At 51.1% G+C, this 14,190-nt stretch overlaps 1 protein-coding gene across 1 annotated transcript in view; it reads left to right on the top strand.

Annotated features, from left to right (window-relative positions):
- SVOP (SV2 related protein) overlaps positions 1-14,190 on the top strand; it is a 61,206-nt gene that overhangs the window by 27,384 nt on the left and 19,632 nt on the right. The window contains exon 6 of the mRNA XM_056114499.1: positions 7,390-7,514. Within this exon, the coding sequence (XP_055970474.1) occupies positions 7,390-7,514 (125 nt within the window). The remainder of the gene's footprint in view (positions 1-7,389; positions 7,515-14,190) is intronic.

Below are 14,190 nucleotides of genomic sequence, written 5' to 3'. Positions count from 1 at the left end.
AATGTGATGGCCGTTTCAAAAACATAAACGAGAGACCCATACAACCAGGCCATCTGGCAGTCATGCTGTCTGCAGCAGCCCGGGACGAAGCCTAACGAGCCCCAGGCATTTCATACACTGCCGTGAATGAGTGAACAAATGATACATTCGTCTCTTCATCCCAGACCGCCAGGCCCATGCTACCCATGCTGCTTAGTTCCTGCGGAGTGAAGAAATGAAGGACAGAAGCACGCGTCCGCATGACGGGCAGTCACTGCGCAGGACGTGATTGGCAGAATGAATGAGTAATCTAGCTCTGGCCCCTGGCCCCTGGCACAGGGCAGGTACTCACGTACGCTGATCGTCGGAGGAATAACTGAATGAGCAAATCAACGCACGCTTGGTGTTGATGCATGACTCCCTAGAGCCTGGCATCCGAGGGCTGTGTGATTCGTGAGTGTGGGGAGGGGAAGGAGTGCGAGAGGGAGGGGACCAGTGCAGAAGGACGAGTGTAGTTAATGATCAGCCCCCAGGGTGGGAGACGACATCTCTGCAGTGTCTGAGAGGCGCTGGTGTGGGAGTCGCTGGCAGGACCTGCATCTTCGGATCGGCCATGACAGAGGGCTGCTGAGACCTCATTTTCCAGGTGGCTGGAAAGTCCTGTCTCAGCGGCAGAGGCAGAGCGAGTAGTAATTTGCAGTGACCTAACCGGGACAGACCCCCCACGCCCATCTTTCCACACGACCTGGTCACCCGTGACCTCCCTTGCATGTCCCGCCGCCCACCTGGCAGCCCCTGGAGCGGGGGCTTGACTTGTAGGCCCCTGCAGGGACGCACTCTCTGCCCTTTCTCCTCTGCTCTGTTCTCTTTTCTCGGCTGCTAATCATGCCCTCTCTGAGTCAAGACTCGGATTCCAAGGCAGGAAAGCTCTCGTAAATGGGCCAAAGCCACACGACACTTATAACTAAGTCGAGGTACGTGCAGCTGGCACCCATTTTGCCGTCATGATTTTAGGGTGCAGAGATGCTGCTTTGTTACCGCACTCGGTTAAGGCACAGTGCTTCCCAGGGTGAGTGACACTGCCCCGGGTGGGAGGAGGAGTGCCGGGTGATGGAGAGGAGCCGGCGTCAGCTCCCGTGCAAATGGCAGGGGGCAGGGGTGCTTGTTTGCTTAAAGAAGGTAGCTTTGAGGGGCCGGAAAGATAGTACAGGGACAACGCCTCTTGCCTTGTACAGGGCCAACCCAGGCTTGATCCCTGACACTATATATGGCGTCCCAGCATCCCCGGGAGTGATCCCTGAGCACAGAGCCAGGAGTAAGCCCTGAGCACCTCTGGATGTGGCCCCAAAATAACAAAGGAGGAAAAAAACTAGATTTCCAGTTGGGATTTTGCTGGACAATTCTTTCTTTTCTTTTGTTTTCTGTAAAGGGGGTGGTACCCGACATGCTTGGGATCCTCTGACTATAACCTGCAAATTCCTTCCATAATTACTATCTTTAGTAATTATCTTGTTTTTTGTTAATGTCATGCAGTTTTTTTTTTTGGAAAAGGTAAATGGGATATGAGTAACCATTGATTTAACTAGGAAGTGTCTACAAAAATAATGACAACGGAAACCAAACAATATTATTAGAGTCTGGTTTGCCATTGCCCATCTCTGTTACGCAGAGATGTAGTGGGTGTTTTTAAAAAGTCTTGAAACAGACTCACAAATGAACCAAGTAGCCCACTGCAGGGATGGCTCTTGACCATGGCACTGGGCTGATTTCACTGGGGCACCTCAGATGCGAGCAGACGTCCTCACTCTCCACCTGCACCAGATGAGCTCTGGCAGCCCCAAACCTCCAGAAACCAACCACCGCCACCCTCACAGCTGATCTTCACAGTTCCCCCTGGGCTCCCCCACGCAAAAGGAAAAAAAATCTGCCGATAAACCTAGATATGTGGGACCAGTGACCGAAAACGCCAGGCGTCAAGGGATTGGAACTGGGCCATCCCTTCCCATTTCCCCAGACCACCCTGGCTGTCACGCCCACGAACTGCCTCTGGGTGCTATTTAAGCGCATTAAAGGCCATGATTCAGAGACCCACAAATGAATCTCAGAACGAGCTGAGCGGCTCACTGCAGGGATGGCTCTGGACGCTTCATAATCCCAGGAGATCTCATACCTTATTTTTTTCCCTTTTTTTGTCTAATCACTGTGAGATAGACCCTTACAGACATCTTACACTATTCATTTCAAGCAATCACTTAATCAAGCACTACAAAAAAAAATAGCATTTCAAGCAATACAAAATAGCATTTCAAGCAATACAAAATAAATTATCTGGCATCTGCCTGTGGGGCAGGCTTGAGTGGTGGTAGCAAACATTGAAATGATGGTGGTGGGAAGGTGTCATGGTGGTGGCATTGGTGTTGAAATTTCGAAAGAAATAAATTATTGTGAGCAACTTTATGAAAATTAAATTTTTAAAATAATAATACTTTTAAAAAGGCATGAAAGTCAGAATATATGCTGGAAATCATCAGAAGAATGACGTTTGTTTTGTTTGGGGTTGGGTTTTATTTATTTATTTTTTGCTCATTTGTTTTTGCTTTGGAGAGAGGCACCCCAGGGATACTCAGGGCTTTCTCCTGGCTCTGTGCTCAAGGATCACTTCTCCTGGGGCTGAGGGGCCACTTGGGGTATCAGGGCTCAAACCTGGGTTGAACACCTGCAGAGAGAAGTGCCCTACCCACTACACTACTGCTTTGGAGCCCAGAAGAGTGAAGTTTGAAATTAAAAAGAAGAAATTTTGGGGGCTGGAGCAATAGCACAGCGGGTAGGGCATTTGCCTTGCGTGCGGCCAACCCGAGTTCAATTCCCAGCATCCCATATGGTCCCCCAAGCACTGCCAGCAGTGATTCCTGAGTGCAGAGCCAGGAGGAACCTCTGTACATCGCTGGGTGTGACCCAAAAAGCGAAAAAAATTTTTTTCTGCGACCAAAGCCATAATATAGTGGGGTAGGGCACTGGCCTTGCACATGGACCACTTGGGTTTGATCCCCAGCACTCCCTTATGGTCCCCCAAACCCCACCAGGAATAATCTCTGAGCACAGAGCCCTGAACACTGCTGTGTGTGCACCCCAAAAGAAGTTTATTCAGGGGCTGGGGTGATCGTGCAGTGGGGAGGGCACTTGCCTTGTGTGCACAATTGTCTTGCTTTGCATGGACGCAGAGCCAGGAGTAACTCCTGAGCACCTGTGGCTGTGACCTCAAAAACAAACAGATTTTCTTTCAAGGGTGATGCGTGGTTATTTGAAACCCCCCACCCCCAGGATCATTTCCCCCAAAGACCCCAGATCATCTGATCCGTATCCTCTGGAGCCCTTTCTCATTGAGGTGAAGATCTCAAAGCTAAAATTGGTCTGCTCTGTTCTGGGCTTGGCCCTGAAGTGTGCCCATGGGGAACGGGAAAGGAGAGAGAGAGGCCTGCCTAGCCTCCTGCTTCAGGGCAAACATTCCATGTAATCTGCTTCCTGTGTCCCCTTGGTCTGCTGTTGGCCAATCCCGTTGGTGACTGCATCCAGGTTCTGGCTTGCAAAATCTGCACTCCATCCCTTGGAGCTATCCCCAAGCCCCTAAAAATAGTTTTCCCCCTTGGAGATACTTCATCTGGCCGTGCTCAGGCCTTACTCCTGATTCTGAGCTCAGGGGCCATTCCTAGCAGGCTCAGGAGATCATATGGGGTGCCAGGGATTAAACCCGGGTCGGCCACATGCAAGGCAAACTCCCTGCCTGCTGTACTATCACTCTGGCCCTAAAAACAATGATCATAACTGACATTCACCTTTATTTTTTCCTAAATCTTAAAGGTAACTTTCACATCTGAAACAATCACCATCTTTATCTTTCCATTCAGAGTACTGGTCAAATCCAACAATCCTTTCACTTAGAAAAAAAATGATGAAAATTTACCAATGCCCCTTTCTTTACCTCGAAGTAATTTCAAAGATAAAATAAGAGACTGAGTCATGTAATTGAGAAAAAGGGATCAGTGCTTGTACCCCAACAAGTGTCTAAAGAAGACTCTTTTTTCTTTTTATTGTTGTCAGTTTCTATTATTATTATTATTGAATCACCATGAGACACAGTTACAAAATTTTCATGTTTGAGTTTCAGTCATAAAATGATTGAACACCCATCCCTCCACCATTGCACATTTTCCACCATCAGTGTCCCTAATATCCCTCCCTCCATCCTAACCCCTCCCCGACACCACGCCTCTATGGCAGACAATTTCCCCCATACTCTCTTTCTCTACTTTGGGGCATTGTGGTTTGCAATACAGATACCGAGAGGCCATCACGTTTGGTCTTTTGTCTACTTTCAGCCCACAACTCCCATCCTGAACGATCCCTCCAACCATCATTAACTTAGTGGTCCCTTCTCTAGTCCAGCTGCCTTCTCCCCAGCTCATGAGGCAGGCTACCAACCATGGAGCAATATTCTTGGTCCTGTCTCTACTGTTTAAAGGAGACATTTTTAAAATCAAGATAATGGGGATCTTGAGAGATAAGGCTCTTTCCTTGCACACCGCTGACCGGGGTTCGACCCCAGCATCCCCTATGATCCCCTGCCAGGAGTGATCCCTGAGTGCAGAGCCAGGAGTAAGCCCTGAGCATTTCCAGGTATGGCCCAACTTCTCCCCCACCCCGCAAAAATTAGATAATAATAAGGCAAGATTTACTTTCAGTGTGCAAATATTTATGTACAACTTTGCCCAGATATAACAGGACATGGTTCCTGGTTGCCTCTGATTTTAAATGTTCGGATTTTAGGGCCAGAAGAGATAGTACAGAGGGGAGGAAATTTGCCTTGCATACAGCTGACAGAGGATCCCATCTGGATCCCTGGATCCCTGGATCCCATCTGGTTTCCAGACCACTTTTCATTTCATTTCATTTCATCATCCTGTTATTCGTCGATTGCCTCGAGCAGGCCCCAGTAACGTCTCTTTCATCCTAGCCCTGAGATTATATTCAAGGCTATTTAGGAGAATGAGACCCATCATTGTTACTGGTATTTGGCATATTGGGTACGCCACGGGGAGATTGCCAGACTCTGCCCTGCGGGCAGGCTACATTCGATAGCCTGCAAGTTTGTCCAAATTAGGAATGAGACAATAAGATGTCATAAAAAAAAGTTTTGATAAGATGTTCCGGGATCTGGATTTTATAGTCTCTGAGTCTTGGCCGCTGATGGGATTACACGGCGCCAGGGGACCAGGTGGTGGGTGTGACCCCCGCCTACTGGAATTTGGAGGATCTGGGTGGAAGATGCTCGACTCCAATTCGAGTAGGCGTGGAGGTCTCGGCCCCGGAACCCGCGTGGCTGTGTCCCTCTGCCAGTACCTTCATGGGTGCGGAGAGTGGTCTCAGCATGGTGGTGGCTGGTCCTGGAGGTCTTCGGCTGCCATAGCCCTGGTCGGGGCGGGGAGGAAAGCTCAACCCGCTCCCCTCCAATGGACTTCGGGAAGGAACACCCAGGCGCGGGGGCAGAGACTGCACTGCTCTCGTCCGGGATCTGGATTTTATAGTCTCTGAGTCTTGGCCGCTGATGGGATTACACGGCGCCAGGGGGCCAGGTGGTGGGTGTGACCCCCGCCTACTGGAATTTGGAGGATCTGGGTGGAAGATGCTCGACTGCAATTCGAGTAGGCTTGGAGGTCTCGGCCCCGGAACCCGCGTGGCTTTGTCCCTCTGCCAGTACCTTCATGTGTGCGGAGAGTGGTCTCAGCATGGTGGTGGCTGGTCCTGGAGGTCTTCGGCTGCCGGAGCCCTGGTCGGGGCGGGGAGGAAAGCTCAACCCACTCCCCTCCAAGGGGCTCCGGGAAGGAACACCCAGGCGCAGGGGCAGAAGACTGCACTGCTGTGCAGTCTTCTTCAGTGCAGTCTTCCAGACCACTGCCAGGAATAATTCCTGAGCGCAGAGCCCCGAGTAGTAAGCCCTGAGCATCCGTTTTTAGGACCAACGTGGCCATCGGCAGAGCTGGCAGAGTCTTGGTCTTTGTAATGGGAAAAGAAGGGGTCCATGGAGGCGGATTGAATAAGAAGGCATACTCAATGGCAAAATACTTGAGAGACTCTGGGTTCTAGCTGCTAGGCAGACTGTTAAGTATTAGGGGAAAACAATTGCTCTTAAACTTTCCTAGCTGTAAGCTTGAGTCTTAATTCTGGACATTTTATTAGCAATGCAGGGTGATGGGGTATGAACCTGTGTCTCCTTTGTATCCCTCTGTTGGTGGGGAAAGGTGTCTTTCTTTCTGCCCCCTCCCCCTTTAAGTAATTCTGTTCGCTTTTGTTTTGTTTCCCTGTGTACTCCAGCATTGGTTATAGTCATGGGAAAGGAAGGTGTCCACGGAGGCACACTTAACAAGAAAGCGTATGAAACAATAATAATAATAATAATAATAATAGTTTGGGTTTATTTATTTTTTTAGAGTTAACAAAAAAGTTTATTGAAAAGCATAAGATAAAGGAAAAGGAATTTTCCATGTGGGGAGAAACTTGGTATAGGATTAAGCTCAAAAATAGTTTGGATTTTATAGAATATTGTGGTGGCTTTTCTGCAGTTATATTGGACATTTTTATGTAAGGCTCCAATCAGTCAAGTCGTATTTTATTTTTTGGGGTGTTTGAGTCATGCCCTGCTGTACTTACTCTGCGCTCAGGGATCTCTCCTGGCGAGGGCATCCTATGGGGTATCGGCGATCGAACCCAGGTGAGCTAGGAGCAAGGCAGGCGTGCGAAGTGCTGAACTCTCTCTGGCGCCAAGTCCCAGATACTTCTAGAGACTCCATAGATGCCAGGAGGTAGAGAAGTGACCCTGCCACGTGACACAGACACACACACACACACACACACACACACACACACGGCTTTCTGAAACGACAGTGCTGTCCAGTGGCGTATCCAACCAAGCACAGTCTCCCTTTGACGCACGAGCAAGTCAGTTGCGTTCCTGAGACCTGGAAGTGTCGGTTCAAATGCTGCCCCCCACACCCCCTGCTCGCCCTCATACTTTTAGGCCAGGCCAAGTGAACGTCCGGGGGCAGGGATCCCTCATCGTGTAGAATCAGTGGACGTCCAGAGTGGACGGTCTCGGGAAGTAGGACCAGAGCTTACGGGGGCTCATGCCTTGGGAACATCTGACACCTCAGTGCCCAGGGCCAGATGTTGGATGACCCAGCATGTCCCCAGAGCCCCCAATCTCAGCACCCCCTCCCCAATCCAGGAGACCCTTGACCTCCTGGGCCCTGTGGATTTCCTTTCGGGGTGACCCAGTTGGTCGCTGCACACCTATGCATGGGGGTCCGCGGCTTCCGGGCTGTGCGGGATCCCGTGACCTGTGACCTCTCTCCACAGGGGCTGAAGATCAGCGTGCTATGGACCCTGTACTACGGCATCCTCAGTGCATTCGCGCCCGTGTACAGCTGGATCCTGGTGCTCCGGGGCCTGGTGGGCTTTGGGATCGGAGGGGTCCCTCAGTCGTAAGTAAACACCCCACTCTGACCAGCCAGCCAGGCTGCGCTCGTGAGCGCGGAGGGAGAAGTCAAGGGGACTCACCATCCCTCCCCCCGGGGTCTGGTCTCAGAGCTGGGGGAGAGCATGGGGCCCCCTGCTGTAAGGAGTCACCGGGCCCCAAGTGACCAGTAGTTAGCAGCATGCTACCGGGGACGTCGACCTCGGGGTCAGCCGCCGCAGGGCAGCCTCTGGAGGCCGGAGGCAGGGAGGCTGGCACTCTGTTTCTCAGCTCAGAGCCCAGGGTCTCAGGGCTGGGCAGAGGAGGACGAAGGAGCTTGCAGTCAAAACGCTTCTCTCTAGCCGCTAGCCCCTGCTCCAGCCCCCCACCCACCCCCCGCGGCCTCCCTGGCTGAGGTAGCCGGGCCCCTGGGAGTCTGATGCTGTTGCTGACAGCTGGTGTCCTGGAGAGCGGAACTTCTCACACACCTTCAGCTCATGACCCCCCAGACCGGTGACAGGGCCGAGTGCTGCCACAAAGAAAGATGTCACATCCGTGACGTGGTTGGTTTTGAGTTTGGGTTTCGGTTGTTTGGGGCCACGTGCCACTGTGTTCAGTTGCTTGCCCCTGCCTCTGTGCTCAGTTGTCACTCCTGGCAGGGATCGGGGCACCCGAGGGGATGCCAGGGATGGCATCCGTGTCAGCTGTGTGCAAAGACGAATAGGCACTTGAACCTCCGTACAGCCTCTCCAGCCCAATTTCGAGAGAATATTTGGTCCCTGGGTGTGACCCCCATGTTCAGTGATGCAGGCTAGTATGGGCTCGTGCCCACAGATCAAGAGGTTAAGGTTGGGGGCTGGAGCAATAGCACAGCAGGGAGGGCATTTGCCTCACACGCAGCCGACCCGGGTTCGATTCCCAGCATCCCCTGGGGTCCCCTGAGCACCGCCAGGGGTAATTCCTGAGTGTAGAGCCAGGAGTAACTCTTGTGCATGGCTGGGAGTGACCCCAAAACAAAACAAAACAAAGAAGTTAGGGTTGGAGGGGCAAGGGAAGTGGCTCAAAGGAGCGGGACACAGGCCTTGCGTGCTGGAACCCAGCTCTCATTCCTGATACTGCACGGTCCCCTGAGCACTTTCAGGAGTATCCCTTGAACTCTGAAGCGAGGGTGCGCACTGAACCCCTGGTACTGGATGGATATAGATTCCAGGGAGGTGGCTCGGGGGGGAGGGGCTGGGCTGGCCCGTTCCCATTCTTCAGATCAGGAAGGAAGGACCACGCATGCCTGGCCATGGTACCATCTGTCCATGGGGGACTTTTTTTTTTTTATTAAAAGCATAGAAGAATAGTTTATTGAGAAAGGGAATTTTTTTATGCTTACAAATGAAATCATTCTCCCTTTCTCCAATATGACAGTAGGACTTGAGAAATTTATCACTGTTACTGTCCTCCCGTTGTTCATCGATTTTCTCGAGCGGGCCCAGTAACGTCTCCATCGTGAGACTTTGTTGTTACTGTGTCTGGCATCTCGAATACGTCACGGGGAGCTTGCCAGGCTCTGCCGTGCGGGCGAGATACTCTCGGTAGCTTGCCGGGCTCTCCGAGAGGGGCGGAGGAATTGAACCTGGGTCGGCCAGGTCGGCTGCGTGCAAGGCAAATGCCCTACCCGCTGTGCTATCGCTCTAACACCAGTAAATTTATATGTAGTAGCATATTGAAGAAATTATGGTTGGCTGATATGCCATACACGTGTAGGTATGGAAAGCAATACACAGGAAGGAAAATGAACATAGGTCATGGAAAATAAGTGAGGAAGATTCCTCAGTCCAGTGAATTAGCAGACTATGGTGGTGAGAGACAAAAGTTTTTTACATCATTTTCGGGCATAAAGAGTTGGACGCAAAGGAAATAGTTAAATGCAGAAAGACTCTAGGTAAATTAGAGTCCCCTAACCCTAGAGTTCAGAAAAGATGTCCATACCAGTGTTTTTATGTAATTAGAGCAGAGTCGCTGGGTTGTATGAAATGAGAACTTAAAAAGCAAAGATACCATACATAAAAGTCTTCTCATTTGCACATTAGTAATAATAACGCATGGGGGACATTTTGGGACAAGGAGCTCGATGTAACTTTTATTCTTATCACTAAAATACATATTGTTTGGTTTTAGATGATTTGAAAAAAAAAACAGGACTAAGCTTCCCCAGTAGACCCATCACACGGCAACTCACAAAACACAAAAACTCCGGCACGGCCATAACACCAGACACACAGAAACCAATCTCGTAATTATCTGGCTCTTTGCAGAAATCCAAAATTATATGATTCTCATAACCAGCTATAGGAAACAAAATATTTCACAATGCCTTTTCAGCAATTCTGATTGTTTCGGGGGGAAATTCTAAACAATAATGCATCTTTTGTCGAAATAATGAATGTAATCAATGTAGAGAAGAGTTAAGTAGAAATCATCTGCCTCACAGGCATTTGGAGGGGTGGGAGGGGGGGTACACTGGGGTTCTTGGTGGTGAAGAATGAGTTCTGGTGAAGGGAAAAGCGTTTGATCATGGTATGACCGAGACTTAAACCTGAAAGCTTAGTAACTTTTCCCACAGTGATTCAATAAATAAATATAAAAATAAAATAAATAAATAAATAAAATTAAGGTGGAGTTCATGCCCAATTCAATCAGCTAATCAGTGGCTGAATAAATAGCAGTACTCCTACAAAAAAACCAAAAACCACCTACCTTCAGGAGTCATCTATGATGTCCAGCAGAGGGCGCTGTGGGCTTCAGCAGAAGTAGCCCGTTGGCGGTCGCGGTGGGAGGGCGGCTGAGAGGCTTTGCAGAGGGGCACCCACACAGGTCTTAGCTGCTTCCCAAGGTCCGGCCCCCACCCGTCCCATGCGAGCGCTTTCCTTAGAGGTCCTTTCGGTTGGTGTGGAGAATGAGCTTGCTCGGGGACCTGCCTTCGGTTGAGGGTTGGTCTGCTCTTTAATCCACAAACCTTTCATCCGAAGACCCAGCGACGACTGAGTCGGGATGCCAGGTCTTTCCTGCCCGGGAGTCGGAGCCAACTGTCAGATCTCTGACTGCCCAGAGCTGCCTATGCGTTGATTTGCATCGGGGATTAATTGATGCCAGGACCAGCTGCCGAGTGGCCTGGCTGATTTCATCCCCTGCTCCTTTCTTCTGTGCGATTTGAGTCAGCCCACACTTTGGAGGGAGATCAAACAGCTTGTTTTCCTAATGAACTACTATAAATAATGACGGACTGCGCAGTGCAACAATGAGAGGAAAAGCTGTTTCCTGCGACCCTAGGTCAGAAAAATTAAAATATTGAAATGAAAGGCAATTAAGGACCAAGTAATGGGTGGCAGTGTTAAAAAAAGAAAAAAGGTAGTGGCTCTCCTTGAATTAATATGGAAATATTTCCAAACTGTCTCTTTGGTTTTGGATTGGGGGTTCGCTCCTGGTCATGATACCAGAGACCCCTAAAGTGCTGGCAGATCTGCCGGGGGCCCTAGCATGCAAAGCCTGTGTTCTAGTTGGCTGTGTTCTCTCTTGGGCCTCCAAATCGTCCTACTGGACGCAATCTTACTGTCTTATCAACACAGAGATTTAGGAACAAGTAGGTTCATGTGTTGGGACACTGCTCACACACACACACACACACACACACACACACACACACACAATCTACCCCCGCATCGCCCCACTCATGACGTGCAACACTCCTGCTTGGGCACTGCTCCTGGGAAGAGGCACTTCGCTGGCACTTCTGGTCTGCCAGCCCAGGTTGGCAAAGCCGGCTCTAGGGAGCAGAGAAAGCACCCAGGGAACAGTGGGAAGTCCAGCTGGCTTGCGCAGAAGGGTATCCTGTGGGTGGAACCCGGGAGCATGTGTGGCAGGCGTGAAAGAGGAGGGAGGGAGGGAGGGAGGGCAGAAAGGAGCGAGGTTACAGATAGATGCTCTGTGTCTGTGTCTGAGCATGGAGTTGAGTGGTTCAGTTGCGGAGCTGGGCTGTTTATATGCATGAGGACGTTGGGTGTGGGTGGGGGTTGGTGAGCCTTCCAGCAGGAAGAGCGTCTACCCCTGCCCCCGCCCCCAGCTCTTGGAAACCTCCAGATTTCGTAGTTCTGACGGCCCAGTGGGAGCATAGCAATTTTGATGGCAAAGTTGTGTGGAAGCCCACCAAGCTCAATGAGCGAAAACAACAACCCAGCGCAATGGGCACCAACCGGCTCAGGAAGTCCTCAGACCAGGACAAAAGGGACACAACTGGGAGATATGACAGGCGTCACAAATGGACTTCAATTGATCTATTTTTTTTTTTATCGTTCCACTTACCATTGTGTTGTCACAAGCGATGTGAAGCAGATTATTTTGTGCCCGCTGAGGGATCAGGCTGGTGGGAGGGAGGCAGAGCTTGGGACAGGTGGAGGGAAGGAAGGGACACTGGTGGTGGGATTAGGGTTGGAACCTTGACTACTGGGAACAGCTGTCTTATGAAAACCTTTGTAAATCACAGTGTTTTTAAAAAAAAAAAAAACACTGGGGGCCGGAGTCTTAGTACAGCGGGGAGGGCGTTTGCCTTGCATGGGGCCCGCCCGGGTTCAATCCCCAGCATCCCATATGGTTCCCCGAGCACTGCCAGGAGTAACTCCTGAGTGCAGATCCAGGAGTAACTCCTGAGCATCGCTGGGTGTGACCCCCCCAAAAAGCCCCCTCAAAAAAGCCCACTAAAATAATAAATAAAAACGAGTTCAGGACCAGAGCAGTAGCTTAACAGGCTGAGCTTAGGATGTGGGGGCCTAGATTTCTGTCACTACATGTTGCTCCCAGGCACAGAACGTCAGTCCCTGAGCAACTGATGGGCAGGACCCCCAAACCAAAATGAATAGATAAACAAGTGGTGAGTTCACAGCAGCACTTTGGCTCCAGGCCCAAACCTCTGGGTTTTGCCAACTCTCCCAAGGTTTTTAAAAATATATATCTTTTTCAGGGCTGGAGAGATAGCACAGCGGTTAGGGCGTTTGCCTTGCACACGGCCGACCCGGGTTTGATTCCCAGCATCCCATAGGGTCCCCTGAGCACCGCCAGGAGTAACTCCTGAGTGCAGAGCCAGGAGGAACCCCTGTGCATCACCAGGTGTGACCCAAAAAGCAAATATATATACATTTATCTATTTTTATTCTTGGGGGCCGCACCTGCAACGCTCAGAGGTGACTCCTGATTCTGTACTCAGGAATTCCTCCTGGCAGTGCTCAAGGGACCATTGTGGGATGCCGGGGACCGGATCCTGGTATGCCGCGTGCAAGGCAGGCGCCCTCCCCCCTGTAAGGTAAGGGTTGGATCTCTCTGGCACCAACCCTCCCAATTTCTGCTTATCATTCTTGTTCTAACATGGAGTGATCCAGGTCCTAGTTTGGGTTTTATTTTGATTGGGTTTTTGGGCGGTGGGGAGGTTTGGGGGAAGGATGGAGGAGGGTCATTGGACCGTACCTGGCAGTGCTCCAGGCTTACTCCTGGCTCTGTGCCTCAGTGGGGTGCGTGGGGGATCAGGTGCGGTGCTGGGGCTCGAACTGGGGTCAACCACGTGCGAAGCAGATGCCTTTACCCCCGTCCTGTCTCTCCAGCCCCTCTAGGTTCGTTTATTTGCAAGGTCAGTTCACTTGTGGGATGCCCATGGTCGCTCGTGACTTCCTGTCCCCCTCCTCCTCCCCGCCCTTCCCCCTTTCATCTTCCGACCTCTGGGGGACTGGAAGAGCAGGGATGCCGAGACCACTCCTCTCCCCTTCTCCACCATCACCCTCTTGCGTCTGGGATTTGAGCTAGCAGACGCCACAGCCCCCGCCCTTGCAAAGGAAGGTCAGGGGAGGGAGTCTGACATCCAGGACCCCTTTAGAGGCAGGTGGCGCGAGATCCACTTGGGTCTCCTGCGATCCTGTGTCCACACCCGGAGCACATCATCTGGACTCACTTCTCGGTGTAAGCAGTGAGCCCCCTGAGCACTCAGAGCTTATTGTCCTCGTCCCTCTCTGCCAAAAGGAGCCAGAGTTTCTCAAGAAAAAAGGGCTGAGTTCATGACTGAGTCACAGAAAGGATAAGATCATCCTGTTGTTCGTCGATTGCCTCGAGCAGGCCCCGGTAATGTCTCCTTCATCTTAGCCCTGAGATATTTTTAAAAAGTGCCGTATTCAAGGCTCTTTCAGGGTTAGGAGAATGAGACCCATCATTGTTACTGGTATTTGGCATATTGGGTACGCCACGGGGAGTTTGCCAGACTCTGCCCTGTAGGCAGGCTACATTCGATAGCCTGCAAGTTTGTCCAAAGTAGGAATGAGATAATAAGATGTTGTGTGGCCGTGAATGCGGCCCGTGGTTCTGGGAGCTGGGTTTTATAGTCTCTGAGTCTTGGCCGTTGATGGGATTACACGGCGCCAGGCGGCCAGTTGGTGGGTGTGACCCCGGCCTACTGGAATTTGGAGGATCTGGGTGGAGGATGCTCAGCCCCGATCCGAGTAGGCTTGGAGATCTCAGCCCCCGGGACCTTCATGCTTCTGTTCCTCTGCCGGTACTTTAATGCATGTGGAGAGTGGTCTCAGCATGGTGGTGGCTGGTTCTGGAGGTCTTTGGCTGCCGGAGCTCTGCTTGGGGTGGGGAGGGAAACTCAACCCGCCCCTCTCCAAGGGGCCCCGGCG

The sequence above is a fragment of the Sorex fumeus genome, unplaced genomic scaffold (assembly GCF_029834395.1).
Source record: "Sorex fumeus unplaced genomic scaffold, SorFum_2.1 ptg000025l, whole genome shotgun sequence".
In the NCBI taxonomy this organism is placed as follows: Eukaryota; Metazoa; Chordata; class Mammalia; order Eulipotyphla; family Soricidae; genus Sorex; species Sorex fumeus.
Note: the sequence above shows the minus strand (reverse complement) of the source record. Positions and strands in the feature narration are given on the sequence as shown.